This window comes from Elephas maximus, chromosome 13 (assembly GCF_024166365.1).
Source record: "Elephas maximus indicus isolate mEleMax1 chromosome 13, mEleMax1 primary haplotype, whole genome shotgun sequence".
Taxonomy (NCBI): Eukaryota; Metazoa; Chordata; class Mammalia; order Proboscidea; family Elephantidae; genus Elephas; species Elephas maximus.
The window spans coordinates 77945005-77960314 of record NC_064831.1 but is presented as its reverse complement, the minus strand read 5'-3'; the positions used below and the strand labels follow the sequence as shown (position 1 = coordinate 77960314).

The 15310-nt window shown below is 42.5% G+C and overlaps 1 protein-coding gene across 2 annotated transcripts in view; it reads right to left on the bottom strand.

The window, feature by feature from the left end:
• The window catches only part of NTRK3 (neurotrophic receptor tyrosine kinase 3), a 473624-nt gene that overhangs the window by 27601 nt on the left and 430713 nt on the right, over nt 1-15310 (bottom strand). Inside the window, exon 16 of one of the 2 annotated variants that reach the window (XM_049905334.1) lies at nt 11553-11627. The exons of the other annotated variant lie outside the window; for it this stretch is intronic. Coding sequence (XP_049761291.1) covers nt 11553-11627 — 75 coding nt within the window. The remainder of the gene's footprint in view (nt 1-11552; nt 11628-15310) is intronic. 2 annotated transcript variants of the gene reach the window in all.

Genomic DNA, 15310 nt, shown 5'->3' with positions numbered 1-15310 from the left:
ATTTCTTGTGGAATCTTTAGGATCTTCTACGTATAGGATCATGTCATATGCAAATAGAGATAATTTTACTTCATCCTTTCCAATTTAGATACCTTTTATTTCTCTTTCTTGTCTTATTGCTCTGGCTAGGAGTTCTAGTACAATGTTGAATAAGAGTGGTGGTAGTGGGCATCCTTGTCTCATTCCTGTTCTCAAAGAGAAGGCTGTAAACCTTTCTCTGGTGAGTGGCTTTTGGCTTTGCATATGTGTCCTTAATTACGTTGAGAAATTTGCCTTCTATTCCTGTTTTACTCAGAGATTTTATCAGGAAAGGTGTTGAATTTTATTGAATGTCTTTTTTGCATCAGTTGATGAGATCACATGGTTCTTTTCCCCTTTTGTTTTTTGTTTGTTCGTTTTTGTTCAAGTGGTGGATTGCATTGATCGATTTTCTAATGTTTAACCACTCTTGTAATCCTGGTATGAATCACACTTGATCATGATGTATGATTTTTTTTGCTGTGTTGCTGAAGTCTGTTGGCTACAATTTTGCTTAAAAATTTTGCATCTATGTTCATAAGGGATATTTGTCTGTAATTTTCTTTTTTGTGTGGTGTCTTTGCTTGGTTTAAGTATCAGGGTTACGCTGACTTCATACAAAGAGATCGGTCATGCTCCTTTATCTTCTACGGCTTGTTGAATCTTCTCTGAATGCTTGGTAGAATTCTCTAGTGTAGCCATCTAGTCCTGGGCTTTTGTTGCTGTTGTTGGCAGATTCCTTTTTTTTTTTTTAATGAAATCTTCAATCTCTTTTGTAATGAATCTATTTAAATTTTCTAACTCTATGTTAGTTTGGGTAGGTAGTGTGTTTCTAGAAATTTGTCCGTTTCATCTAGGTTTTCAAATTTGTTGGAGTATAATTTTTTGTAGTAATAAGTTATGATCTTCTTTATCTCTGTAGAATCGGTTGTAATGTCACCAATTTCATTTCTTAATTTGGTTATTTGCCTCTTCCATTTTTGTTTGTTTGTTTTAATTTTTTTTTTTTGTCAATCTAGTCAGGGCTTTGTCTATTTTACTGATCCTTTCAAAAAACCAATTTCTGGTTTTGTTTTTCTATATTCTATTTAGTTTATTTCTGCCCTGATCTTTATTATTTCCTTCTTTTCTGGTAGCTTTTGATTTCTTTTTCTCTACCTTTTCTCTTTGTTCATGTTGTCAGTTTAAGCTAATAATTTTGGGTCATTCTTTTTTAATGTAGGCACCTACTGATATAAATTTCCCTCTGAGTACACTGCTGTTGTTGTGTCTCAAAGGTTTTGATATGTTGTATTTTCATTTTTGTTTGATTCTAGGGATTTTTTAATTTCTTTTTTTATTTCTCCTATGACCCAATAGTTTTTAAGTAGTCTGTTATTTAGTTTCCGTGTATTGTGTGCGTGTGCGAGTGCGTGTGGGTGTGTGTGTGTGATCCATAAAGTTTTAATTGACCGGTTTTTCAAAAGTAAATCACCAGGCCTTTCTTCTTAGTCCTTCTTAGTCTGGAAGCTCCACTGAAACCTGTTCAGCATCACAGCAACATGCAGGCCTCTTCTGTCAGATAGGTGGTGGCTGCACCTGAGGTGCATTGGCCCGGAATCGAATTCCTTTCTCCCTTATCAGAGGCAAGAATTTTACCACTGAACTACCCATGTGTGCAGGTAGATAGAGGTATTTTGTAATGAGAGGCAGTGAAGATCTAGGCTTGATGAAGAAGTAAATTTCAAATGTCCTTGATTACTGTTCCTTCAGTGTAGGGCAACCCCAAGGAAAGATAAGAAGTCTTTTCTGGTTTTGTGCTGCTATAATAAGCAAACCAAACTCTTGCCTCCTTCCTCCTCCCTTCCTCGACTTTCCCTGTACCCTTAGTGAAGCATCTGTAGTTGGTAGGTTACGACACTTACTGCCGGTGGACAGATCAGCCAGAAAAGCACGGTTGTAGCTAGAGGTAAAACCATTCTAGCTGGAGGGAGTCTGAGGCTTCTGGACCCCCCTTTTGTTTTATTAGCTGCCAAGTGAAATGCCAGAGGTAGCTGGGGAAGAAGCACAAAATGGGTGAAAGAGAACACTTTGCATATATTAATTACTTGATAAACAATACATACTGTAGCTGAAAACCTACCATTGATGGCTACATCCCCAGGCAAAGGGAAGTTGGAAGAGCATCATGGGAAACGACATTAAAAATATGCAGTTCCTGGCCAGACCTACTAGACTGATAGAGGAAACCCTGAGACTATCACCCTAAGATACACTTTGAACTTGGAATTGAAGCTATTTCTGCAGGTCACCTTTCAGCCAAATAATAGATTAGCTTATAAAATAAGCAATATCACCTGTAAGTAACTGTTCCCTTAAACAATCAACTATAAGAGACCAAATGGTCAATAGTTACCCAAAAGCAAAGATGAGAAGGCAAGGAGGAGAAGGGAAGCTAGATCGATGGAAACAGAATGAATAGAATGGAACTAATGAGAATGCTGACACATTATAAAAACTGTAATCAATGGCACAGAACAATTTTTATAAAAATTGTTCAAGGTGAGCCTAATTTGCTGTGTAAACTTTCACCTAAAACACAATAAAATATTATTTAAAAATATACATATGCAGTTCCTCCATAGACTAGAGGCTGCCGTATCTTGCTTCTTTGAGCTGCAGTTGAACTTCCAACCCATTCATTGACTTAGCTGCTGAAGTCAGCCAAGGCCAGAAGATGGACAAAATCAGACATCGCATGCATCCACAACTTCCTTAAGAATTGATTGCCCCTCTTCACCCTGGGTAGCACAAATGATTTGCACTCGACTACTAACCCGACGGCACTGGGTTCTGCGTACTAACCCAAAGGTTGGCGGTTCAAACCCACGCAGTGACATCACAGAAGAAAGGGCTGGTGATCTGCTTCTGTAAAGATTACAGCCAAGAAAACCCTATGAAGCAGTTCAACTTTGTAATACATGGGGTTGCCATGAGTCAGCATTGGCTCTATGGCAATGGGGTTTACCCTGTGGAAAATGGGACTCCAAAAAAGAACACTTGGAGCACGTGAGGAGAGAGCCTATGGTTCACTTGCCAGAAGTATGACAGGACCACAAACTTGAAGTAGTGGATAAAACTCTCCATCTTCATTTAAAGGTGGGGATTCAACTCAGAAGATATAACCAGGTTAAATTCTCAGGAGGAGACTGTGGGTGGGTGAAAACAGCAGTTAAAGCTCTCTGTGAACTGCAAAGTGATTAAATCAACATAAGCTAGTATCGCCACTATTTTTATACATCACAGGTTCCTAGTTAGCCCTTCCTGTGAGTAATTCCAGGAAAGGGTATTGATTAACCCAGCCACACAGCCTTTGCTGTGACTAGAGACATCTCCAGCATCCAGGGAGGGAGGCAGTCCAGAAAGAAAATCTGATACCAAAGAAAGCGTGGGATAGATTGAGAGTCATGCATCAGAATTCTTGCCGCAGTTCTACCAGCACATACCACCCTGTGATCTGGGCACGTGCTCCCCTTTTGGTCTCAATGTTCACATCTGTAATAATGAAATAGTTGGGCTAGAAGATAGCCAAGGTTCCTCTCCCCTTGAAAGTTGAGTGAGATTTTTCAAGGCATCAATTTCTTATTTGAATCAAGGCACCAAGAGCACTAAACAGCAGTTCATCCCAAGGTCCTTCCCAATAACTGCAGCATTAGGCAGCCTGATTCTTTAGAAGAGTGTGTGTGTGTGTGTGTGTGTGTGTGTGTGTGTGTGTTGTAGTCAGGCCAAGAAGAGCAATGGGCCAGAACTCAGGAGCTCCAAAGCCTACCCCAGTTTCACATCATACCACCTGGCTCATCCATAGGTCCCTTTGTCTGCATCTATAAAATTGGTAGGGTGAGGAAGAGAATTCGACTAGTTGATTTTTCAGGTATCATCTGGTTCCAAAACATTATGATTTGGCAAAGCAGGGACTGGATAACCTCTGGATGCCCCTCCCAGCCTATGAGAAGGTTAGAGTTCTGAGGCTCACTTAGTTCCACATGGCCCTGCTACTCTACAACTGGGTCCCAAGATGCCTTTCTGCAGTGAAGGGTGTGGGCCAAGGGCAGTCTCAGATGAAAGGGGTGGAAGGGCTGTACCTCCACACGGCATCTGGCAACCCAGGCCATAATCTGGGGCCTGCAGCTGTGGGCTGCTCCTTTCCCCTTTATAAACAAGCCCTACCTCTTGGCTTCTTCTTCAAGGGCAAAGATGGAGGAAGATTGCTCTGAAGATGAACCCAGGAGAAAGTCTTAAATGCTAAGCCAGCAATCACAGTTGGGCTGTTTTTTCAAAGGCATTCCTAGTCTGTAACACACATTCACACTTTCAAAAACAAACAAGGGGGAGTGGAGCAAGGGGGCTTCTTCTTCTCAGGTTAATAAAACTAGGATGAAGCACCTTTCTTAGAGTCTCCTAGTGGGTTCCCAAAAGGTAGAGCTAAGCTAAGGGCTGGGGTAGGTAATCCCCAAGGGTAGAACCTTGATCTTGTTTTATTTAAACCCCTGGCTTCCACCATATCTGAGGTACAAAGAGATGCTTTGGCATTCTCAGGGTGGAGCGGGAGCTAAAAGGCTTGCCTTCAGTGAACAAGGAGATACAGCAACTTATTGAGTGCTTACACTCCGTCAGCATCTAGGCTAAGTGAGTTCAATGCACTGCTTCATTCAATCCTCCCACTACGCCTTGGCTGTAGGATTATTATTATCAGTATTGCACAAATGCAGAAAGAAAGGGGTTGAGCAACTTGTGCAAGCTCTAAAGACTGAAGAGTGGAAGATGAAAGGCCTTGTATCCAAATTACCCAGGTTACAAAACTAACATTCTTAAGAACCATGACATACTCTCCCTCCAAGCTGAAGGAAGATCTACCAGTAAAGATGTTTTAAGGCCTGTACATCTTTTTGATGGGTTGAACACGGCAGATTTCGGAAGATGTGATAGATATCCTAGTATTTGACTTCTACAAATGTGCTTTATGTAAAAGCTGATGAGGAATTTTCACTCAGAAATACTGACATCAGCAGATGCAATGAAGTAAGATAGTAGCTTCCAATCAGTCCAGAGAGCGTTCATAAACATGGCACCAGAACACATTCTGTGTTCCTCATAGGCTGGAAAAAGGCGGCCAGTCCTGGGCTCTGCTTCCTCAGTCTTTCCCTCACTGCCTTTCTCTGCGTAATGCCCTCCTGACTCCTGTAGAAATGACAACAATTATTTCATGCCCAGTCCGCTGGGCTCCTGACGAAAAGGCCTCCCGTGATGGAGATGAGTCTTTGTAACGTGGCGTCTAAGTCCCAGATAATCTGCCCCGCTGCTGTAGCATTTATCATCATAATTTTCAAAATTCATTAGCCTTGATTATTTGGAAATCTACTTCCCATTAATATCTCTTTCTTTGAGATCATTGTCTCAGGCAGAAAAAGAGGGAGGCACAGAGAGGAAGAGGGATCATAGGAAGAAAACTGAAGGAAGGTGAGAAAAATAGAGGAAAGATAAGATGCCTGGTGTCATTACTGGGGTCCTAGGATAAAGTCACATCAGAAATCAGTCCTAAACCTGGAATTTACTATTATTATTAAGACAATAAATTCCATTGCTGCTGAAAGTGGATTAGGTCAGCTTTTCTGTCCCTTAAGATTGAAAGAATTTTGATCTACCACAGGAAAATTCAACTCTCAAGTTAGTTGCTATTTCTAGGAATGCAATGTCTATTTCTATTAAAAAAATTAAGAAGAAGGACTCACAGAGATCCAGGTAGCAAACCCACTTGCTAAGCTAGGGCAGAACTGCAATAACCCTTCTCTGACCCACCTGGTGGCCCCTTCGCCCTTCTCTGCCTGCATGGTGACACCCACAACCCAGAGCTTTGCCAGCCATAAAGCACCACAGAAACACAGTTTACAAAGCGTGGCTTTGAAACCAGCATCTGATCTGAAATCTTTCCTTGTATGGCTGCATCTGCCGGGACACCAGACTTCTTTAACCAGATGCATTTAGCTGGAGGTCACATCGGACACGTACCTTCCATTAGAGTTAGCCACAAGTGGCAGGATGGAAGGAGGAAGCAAAAATCAGAGGAACTAGCTAATGCTCTGCAGACCTGGGCAGAGCAGACAGAGGAAATCATATCATCCCCACCTGCATCCTCAGACAGGAGGTCATGCCATAGTTCTTCCAGACATATGGATTTCTCATGAGTCATTTGCCCCAAAAGAATTGTGGGCACAAATGGATTTGACCAACTTTAAAGATAAGAATCATAACAAGGAGTATAGAAGCCCATCATGAAGACCAGGGCAAATTTCTTATTGACTAGTGCTGGGTGACACACCAGAAAGATTTTCTCCCCTCCTCTGCCACCTTCTCTTTGACTCCCCATAGCCCCTTTACATGAAGATCTGAGCCCCACTCCATTCCAGGAAACTCTTAATCAGCCTATTCTGGGGGCTTCCTCTGATCTGAGAGACTCTATTCTTCAGATCATCAGAGAGCAAAATGCTAGGGGAACTAGGAGTTCAAAGATTAATTACCGTTTAATGGGTAGAGTCCCCACCTCTGAATAAATCTCCAGGTGAGAACTCAGAAGACTGGCCCTGGCAGCCCAAACCGATTTCCCTGAACTTATAAGGGCGCAAAGTACCTTGTAATTAAGAGGCATCTCACACAGGAGAATGTACTGGGTTTCTCAAAAGTCCGGTCTAAATTATCTTAAATTGCCAGGCTTAGGATAACATAAAGACAGTAGAAATCACATTCCACAATTTCAGGATTGTTAATGTCTGTTGATGTTTGACTCCATCAAAGTTCTAGTGCACTCTCCAGTACTCTGGATAAACTGAACAACTTCATGGTAACCAGGCCCACCCCAGGACCTCAGCAATAGCTGAAACACACTAACACGCAGAGAGCAGTAAGAAGAGCTTGTCCTGAGTTTTCCATGTGTGTGTTGGGCATCCAAGTAGTCAGGTACGTGTTCTAAGGCTCCTTAGAAAAACTAGGTTTCTTGGGGTGGAGATACACCTCTGGGCTCTCAGCATGTTGGTATAAACGATGTGCCTATGACCTGGTCTCTAAGAAAATTCCTAGACTGGGGCACACTTGTGGCGATGTGTCCTCATAAATTTGTGTCTAAGGCCTGGGCACTGACCTAGCTACACCTAAACCCTTCCTAGAATTAAGACATACCCTGTACTTGTGAGTGGCAGGGTGTGCCTTGTGCAACCAGAGAAAGAAGGAATATCCTTTACAACTTGACATATAAGCAGACATTTCTAATTTTTACCCCTACTCCCAATTGGGACTCCACAGAGCACATGCACCCAAAATAGAGAAGCCAACTGATATTGAGCTGGGTTAATCTTTTAGAGGAAAAGGTAGTTTGCTTGCTTGTTTGTTTTTGCCAGGAAAGGGACTCAGAGCAATAAGCCAGAGAGGAGAATCCTACGGAGGAAGATGAACGATGCCCTTTATACCTTAGCCCTTGAGTATCAAAGTGAGTGTGGGAAACCAGGCAACAGGCATAAGCAGTAAAGAACTAGGAATTGATGAGGCAGCCAGAATCCAATAGTTAGAAAACCACAGTGAAGGACATTGAAGTGCCAGATAATACTCCCAGGTGGCACTGATATTGTGATGATGAAGAAAATTCTTGCTAAATGACAAAGTAATAACTTCTCTCTACAGGTATGACAGATATTGGGAAACTAAAAGAGGCATTGCCTTGAAGTGCATTGAGATCTCTGGATAAATATGTTATAGAAGTCCAAGGAAATAACAGCATTGCAGGTGAAAACATGCTCCTTGGACCAAAAAGAAAAACTGGACAGTGTTATTGATTTCCCAAAATAATTCTTCATTTTGTTCTAGCAGGTCTTTCTTGTCTATCTACCTGGTGGTTTGCTTGAGACACAACCCTACCAGGAGACTACCTTATGGATAAATTAAATGTTACCTAACTTTTTTCTGAGGGTATATTAATGTGCATCACAAATAAATCCAAGGTTACACAGTGATATTGATGGCAGTCCCAAGACTGGATGAGGTCAGCCTGTGGAGTCCCTTCACAAAGACTGACACGAAATCTGGGATTATCTTCAAACTCAACTCTTCACTCAGATCACTGTTGAAAAATCTTTGTCCAATCTCAGAATTCTGCATGCGTTCTCCCCACCCCTATTGTCTATACACAGACACCATGCACCATTCTTCCTTCCAATGTGCCTGAAACCCAGAAACACTGACACACTGAAGTCAAGCCTCAGTTTCCTGCCCAGGATGGATGTCACAACAGGAAGGCTTGTTCTCATGCCCCAATAATTCCCCATGCCTATCCCATTCCGAGTGACCACACACATGGAAAAGCAGCAGAGGTTGCTGTACCTTCATGCACAGTCATCAAAGATATTGACAACCACCCCAACACATCTACAGCCATGCAAACCACCCCGTATGCAGGACCTCGCGGTATCCCAGTGAGACCTATCTCTCTCTTCTTACTCCCTTTCCTTGGTGACTGGTATCTATGGTTGGATGCTGAGACTAACTGATAAAGGCAGGACTTCAGACTCAGTTCAACCTGGGTTTCAATCCTGGCTCTAATTCTATTTTTTTTAATAATTTTTATTGAGCTTTAAGTAAACGTTTACAAATCAAGTCAGTCTGTCACATATAAGCTTATATACACCTTACTCCATATTCCCACTTACTCTCCCCCTAATGAGTCAGCCCTTCCAGTCTATCCTTTTGTGACAATTTTGCCAGTTTCTAACCCTCTCTACCCTCCTATCTCCCCTCCAGACAGAAGATGCCAACACAGTCTCAAGTGTCCACCTGATACAAGTAGCTCACTCTTCATCAGCATCTCTCTCCAACCCATTGTCCAGTCTCTTCCATGTCTGATGAGTTGTCTTCGGGAATGGTTCCTGTTCTGGGCCAACAGAAGGTTTGGGGACTCTAATTCTATTTTAAAGTTAACTATTTTCTAGTTCTTTGTACAACCAGAATGCTGTTTAGAAGTGAGGATGGGAAAGTTTTGTCTCATGTACTCTAGACATGTTTTCAGGAGGGACCAGTCCCTGGAAAAGGACATAGTGCTTGGTAAAGTAGAGGGTCAGAGAAAAACAGGAAGACCTTCAATGAGATGGATTGACACAGTGGCTGTAACAACGGGTTCAAACCTAGCAACAATTATGAGGATAGTGCAGGACCAGGTAGTGTTTTGTTTTGTTTTGTTGTAGACAGGGTCGCTATGAATTGGAACCACCTCATCGGCACCTAACAATGTATGTAAACCTCAGTGTTCTCATCCCTAGAGTGGAACTACTGGAGACACTAAGTATTCAATAAATTAACTTACTCAAAGCCCCTAGAAAGGTGCCTGTCCATGGTAGGTGCTCAGCAAATGTAAGTTGCTTTCCTCTCACTGTCCCCAAGGACACAAGAAGGAAGAAGGAAGGGCCTTAAGATATCCTGAATGGCCAGTGCAAGCCAAAGATTGGGAACATTCTGTAATGATGCTCCACCAAATGAACCAGTCCACAGCTTTATTCCCTTTCTGAAGCTTTCTCGGTGATGTCAGTAGGAGATGAAATCTGGATGAACCATCAATCAGACAGGGGCCTGAGGCTTCATATGTCACGGCCACCTGATTCTCTTTCCTTGACTTCTGTCATTCCAAAGTTTTAAAGTATTTTTTGGTTTGGACTCAGACTTTCCAGATCTAAGTTATTTTAGCCAAGCTCATTATTTATTTATTTATTTATTTTATGAAAGCCCTTCTTGGCTTATTTAAATAAACTAAAACGTGTTATATTCTTTAGGCAACTCAATTGCTTTGACCTCCTTGTCCAAAACACCACCATCACCACCACCACCATCACCACCACCACCCTCACCATCACCACTACCACCATTACCATCACCACTACCACTACCACCACCACCACCATCACCACCACCACTACCACCATCACCATCACCACCATCACCATCACTACCTCCTGACATTTCTTTTTCTCCTCTCTGCTTTATTTTTCTTCTTAGGACCTATTACTCTCTAACATACTATATATTTTCCTATATCTTCATTTTCTATCTCCCTTATTAAAAACAGGGATTTTGGTCTATTTCATTCACAATGGTATTCCTAGCACAGGCATCCCTGGGTGGTCCAAATGGTTAAGCACACTTGGCTGCCAACCAAAAGATTGGTGGTTTGAACCCATCAATAGTTTGATCCTGATGTGACTGAAATACACATGATATTTTAGAAGTGTGAGAAGAGACTGATTAATCTCATATAGAGGGCCTACTCTTAAAATTTTCACTAGGCTGGCAAGCATGTCCTTTCTGATATATTCTAGTGGTAACAGCTATTAACACTGAAAAATCCTAAACTTCAATGCTGTTATCGATAGTAGTTCCAAGATGAGATATCTATAAAAACATGAACCTTAAAGAATCTTGAGGGCTATGCTTAATTTACCTCTTTAACCGAATCACAAGAGTAATGAATGAAATTGTGAAAGTATTCCCAAGCACTTTCCTATAAGACTGCAGCATCAGGATGATATCATGTATTAGAAACTGGAAGTTTCTCAATTCAGAAATAACTCAACTACAGCACACCTGGTCCGTGTATGGAATCAGCATCTGACCTATGAGAAAGCATCTCAAGATGGCAAGCAAGACTTATGCTTCCTAGTCTGTGCGGGGATTTTAAGGGTGGGTAGATAAATTCTGTGGCTTTTATTACCAAGTGGGCCATTCCCAAAAGAGAAGGAAAACACCTCTAGGCAAAGAGTGGCGCCCTTTGGAAGGAAGCCATCCAATTCAGTCTGACTCTCAAGGTAAGACCAATGGAACTTCAACTGACTCTGCAGAATGTCCATCTCCATGCCAGAAATTGTCATAGAAATTAAAATGGGGAGGCAAACGCCTCCCTCAAATACTCAGGGATATGACTCTTAACTGCTCAGAACACCAATTTTTTTAGACAAAGCTCAATATGAGGTCAATGGAGAGACCTCTGGTCCCTCAGATCATTTAGTCTATGCGGCATTCTTGGTTTCTTAAACAGAGTCTCTTCTGGAGTATAGGAACCCAAAGTGTACTCAAAACTAAAGGTCACACCTCCTGAAATGCAAGAAAGCAGCCAAACCATCGTCCATGCAGAGCCTCCAGCCACCACCACACACGCAGACCCGGACAGAATCTTCGGCAGCCATATTAACCCCGACAACAATCCCAGCTGTGCACCTAATTTCAGCAGATCATGGCCCCTCCACCATCCACCATGCTGCCTCCCCATGAGACATCCCAAGCACATCAATGGCTTTGGCAGGAAACTTCCATGGAAGTTGCATGATACGACCATGGTAGGAGGCAGGGAAAGAGAGATTGGAAGTAACCCTCTGACCAATGGAAGGTCCTCTCCAAAGCCTGAAAGCTGCCAGTCTGTGTGTGAACTACCCTGCCCAGCCCCTTGGCCCCGAAATAAAAGCCAGACTCACTGTGGAAGCTGCTGGTGTTGCTAGCCTCTGCTGCTGCCACGACACGTTGAATGGGCCCTTCTGCCATGGCCCTTCCTGACAGTGAATGGAGGGAGAGAGCAGGGTAGGGGAAGAGAGAAGAAAAGGGATGAAGGGAGAGGAAGGAAGCATGGAAGGATGAAAGAAGGGAAGAGAAGGGAAGTGGGTATATCTTTAACTGAATAGTGTGTCTCTCCTGGCCACAGCGTCCAAACATCTCTCCCACACCACTAGTGAGGAAGGTTGACCACAGTAACCAATCTCCAACACATTCATCCAGGAATCCACCCAGAGACGCCACTCACAGCTCAGCAGACACACTGTATTACTACTCCCAATACATGACACCCAGCTGCCTTCCTTTAGAGACACCAAGATGCAGCTGGCTTTCCTCCAAAGGCTCGGTTCTGCTCCTGACAGAATGAGACTCCCAGCCATCTTACTACCCTGAAAGAAAACAGACTTTATCTAGAATTTTCAACCCCTAAAGTAAAAGAAATAGCTTCTGAGGGAATATTTGTCCATACTGTCTCTAGCAGAAAACCCTGCCTTACCACTATTTTAGGGCTTCACAGCTCCTCTGCTCTACCTTTCTGATTTGGAAAGGAGGTCTGCTAACTGGATGCTGCCTGCATATAGCCACAAGCTCCTCCTCCTTGCTATCAACAGAGTCAGCCTTCACAGTTCCCATTACAGCTCCCAGGAAGAACTCACTTCCTTTGAAAGGCCTCTCGAGAGGTCAGAGGAAGTGGTGTGTGAGGCTGTGTTAGAGGAGGGACTCTCAGTAACTTAGCAATGGCATCTCTCAAGCACCTCCTGGGTCAAGAGCTGTGTACGAAAGACAAAAGTAAAAGACCTGCTCTCCCAGAGGCCAAAAAGAAGCAGAGGGAATGACTGAAAAGTATGTTCATGGGGCAGCTCCTTCAAATGTGCTAATAATATCGTGACACTGAGGAGACCATCCAATGGAGACAATGACACGGGGATCACTGATGTTTGATGACAGTGAAGAACAGAGAGAACAAGCAAAGAAGGGCATGGGGAAAATGATAGAGAGTTGGAAAGAGAAAGCCTCATGAAAGGTGGACATGAACAAATGTTATTGAGGAATAGAGGACAGATTGGCTGTGGTAGGACTGACAGGGCTTGTTATGGCCAGGCCAGGAAGATGGAGCACCTAAAGGTCTTGTGGGCCAAGACGAGTATTTTATAATTTTGAGAAATAAGTATTCACTCAAGGATCTTAAACAAGAAGGTGATATGATGAGAAGTTTGAGGAGTTTGGATGGGATGGCTTTGAGATGAGATTTTGTCAGCTGACACAGTGGTCTGAGGTGTGTGCACAGATCCAGATATTGGTCTGATCAGGTGAGAGCCAGGGTTGTTTCAACGAACATGTCAACAAACACAAGAAACTTGGCTGCTATAAAGAAAGACATTGCAGGATCTGGTGAGGAATTAGGTGTAGGTGATGAAGAGTCAGTTTCAAAAATGACTCCACTTTTTGGGAACCTCCCAAGAGAGCTTTCGTTGATGCTAACGGACTGCTGAGGAGCGCCTGTTTGAGAAGTAGGAGGCAGCAGGGTGAGTTTTATTTCTAACATGCCAAGTTTCAATTGCCAACGAACTCTCCAGGGCAGGCTTACAGATTAAGTAATCAAAGGGAGAAGAGGTGGAAGCTAAAAATGTAAATTGAAACAGCTTCTGCATAAAAGTGAGAAGTGGCTATAACCATGAGAGTGTGTGAGGTTTTCTAAGTCGATATCTAAAATAGTGGCACCAGAACTTTAAAGGAGGAGAAGAAGAGAAATCAATGAATGAGGTAAAGAATGGTCAGAAAGGGGAATAAATTGGGAAGCAATGCATGGCTAAGATGGTGAACAAGAATATTAAGCAGTGAGGGGGCAGTGTGAGAGGAATATGGTGGTTATTAAGAATGTCATTCAACAGATAGTTCAAAAAAGGATTACACCTGAGGAAAGACATTTGAATTTGGCCATGAGGAGATAATTAGTGACCCAAAAAGTGCATATTCAATGATGTGGTAAGATCAGAAGTCTAAAAATTAAGAAAGAAGATGAAAACTGCCTATTTTCATAGTCACGGAGAGAAATGGAAGCTGGAGGGGGCAGAAAGGTCAAATGAAGACTTTTCTTTAATGTAGAAGAGACTGGATTTTTAGAGTAGAAAGTGGGGGAGAAAGCCTTTAAGATATGAAAGTGAGACAAACAGAGTCACAAAGAGAGGTAGGTGACAGAGCAGGTGACAGATGATGAGGTGTGAGGGAAGGGGTTAGTCCTGTGATAAAGATCTCCTTCTTGGAGAGAAAGAATGCAAACGTGTGAATTTGTAGCACTGAAGAGGGTGGATTTGGCCTCGTATATCATAGCTTCATAGTATAGATACATATACTCTTTCACAATATAGAAATATATATTGACACAGCTCCTTGCATGTGCACAATAACAATTCCTTAAATTACTATACAGCTTTGCACTTACCTAAGCACTCTCTATTACAGCCTTGACCCCTAGAACCTCAGAATTGGAAAACAGCAATATTTTGAGGTCATCTACTTCAACCTCATGTCCAAAGCACGTGTCTATGTAACCTCTCTAAAATATGGCTCTCTGGAGTTTCTGGAAAACCACTGGGAATGGGGAACCCATTCTCTTACAGGGTGATACATTCCACTTTCAGAGAATAAGGGTAAACTAATTGCCTATGGCCCTATGCTTTGCCACCCTAGAGTTTGAAATACACCTAGAGTTTTCTATTCTTGCCACCTCTGTGGCTAAAGAAAGGTGCTGCAGAGTCTATTTACCAGATAACAATGATGGAGAACAATCCCTCCTAGCCTCTGTACAGAAACCCGGTTTTGTGATTTCGGATCATCTCAAACTTCAGTGCCCTGGAGCACCACCCCAGATCAACCATTCTGCAATAAGTACACCACCTCTCTGTTTATTTCGTTTAATGTACATTTATAGAATGCCCACCATACAGAAGGCACGAGGAATATGTGACTGGTTAAATAAGGCACGGGTACTGCTTATGGCAATACTAAGCTACTATGAACACGTGCATGCCGACAGATATCCTTGAAAGCATTTTCATAATAAATATTTTAAAAACTCACTTCCTGCAACACATTTAGAGGTTTCAGGGCAGCATATCTTGTCTCTGACCACCACCTCTCCTGCTCCTAGCATCTCTTTCTCACTTTCCTGTTTCACTGAATCTGTGCTACATTCTTGGGACTACACTTGGCTCAAATTACTTGCTGCTGCCCGCTTTACTACTAGGTAGCACAGTTAACAGTTTGGCTGCCAATCAAAAGGTCGGCAGTCGAATCCACCAGACGCTCCTTGGAAATCCTACGGTACAGTTCTATTCCGCCCTGTAGGGTCTCTGTGAGTCGGAATCGACTCAATGGCAGTGGGTTTGTTTGTCTGTCTGTCTGTCTGTTTGGTATAACCCCCAAACTCCTTAAATTCTGGGGTGGCTAGACCTCAGTCACACCAACTGCCTACTTTTTCTTAAATGTCCTGCTACAAAAGCCCTATCAGAAAAAAAAAAAAAAAAATTCTAGAACTGGCTCATTATAGGTTCATGTTTTTAACTCTAAGCCCTACCTAACTTTCGGAAACAATATTATTCTGGTACCTTACTAACAAATTCTGCTCACAAATGACCTCACCGCTCATAAAAAAACTTACTGAATTAAGAATCACAACACT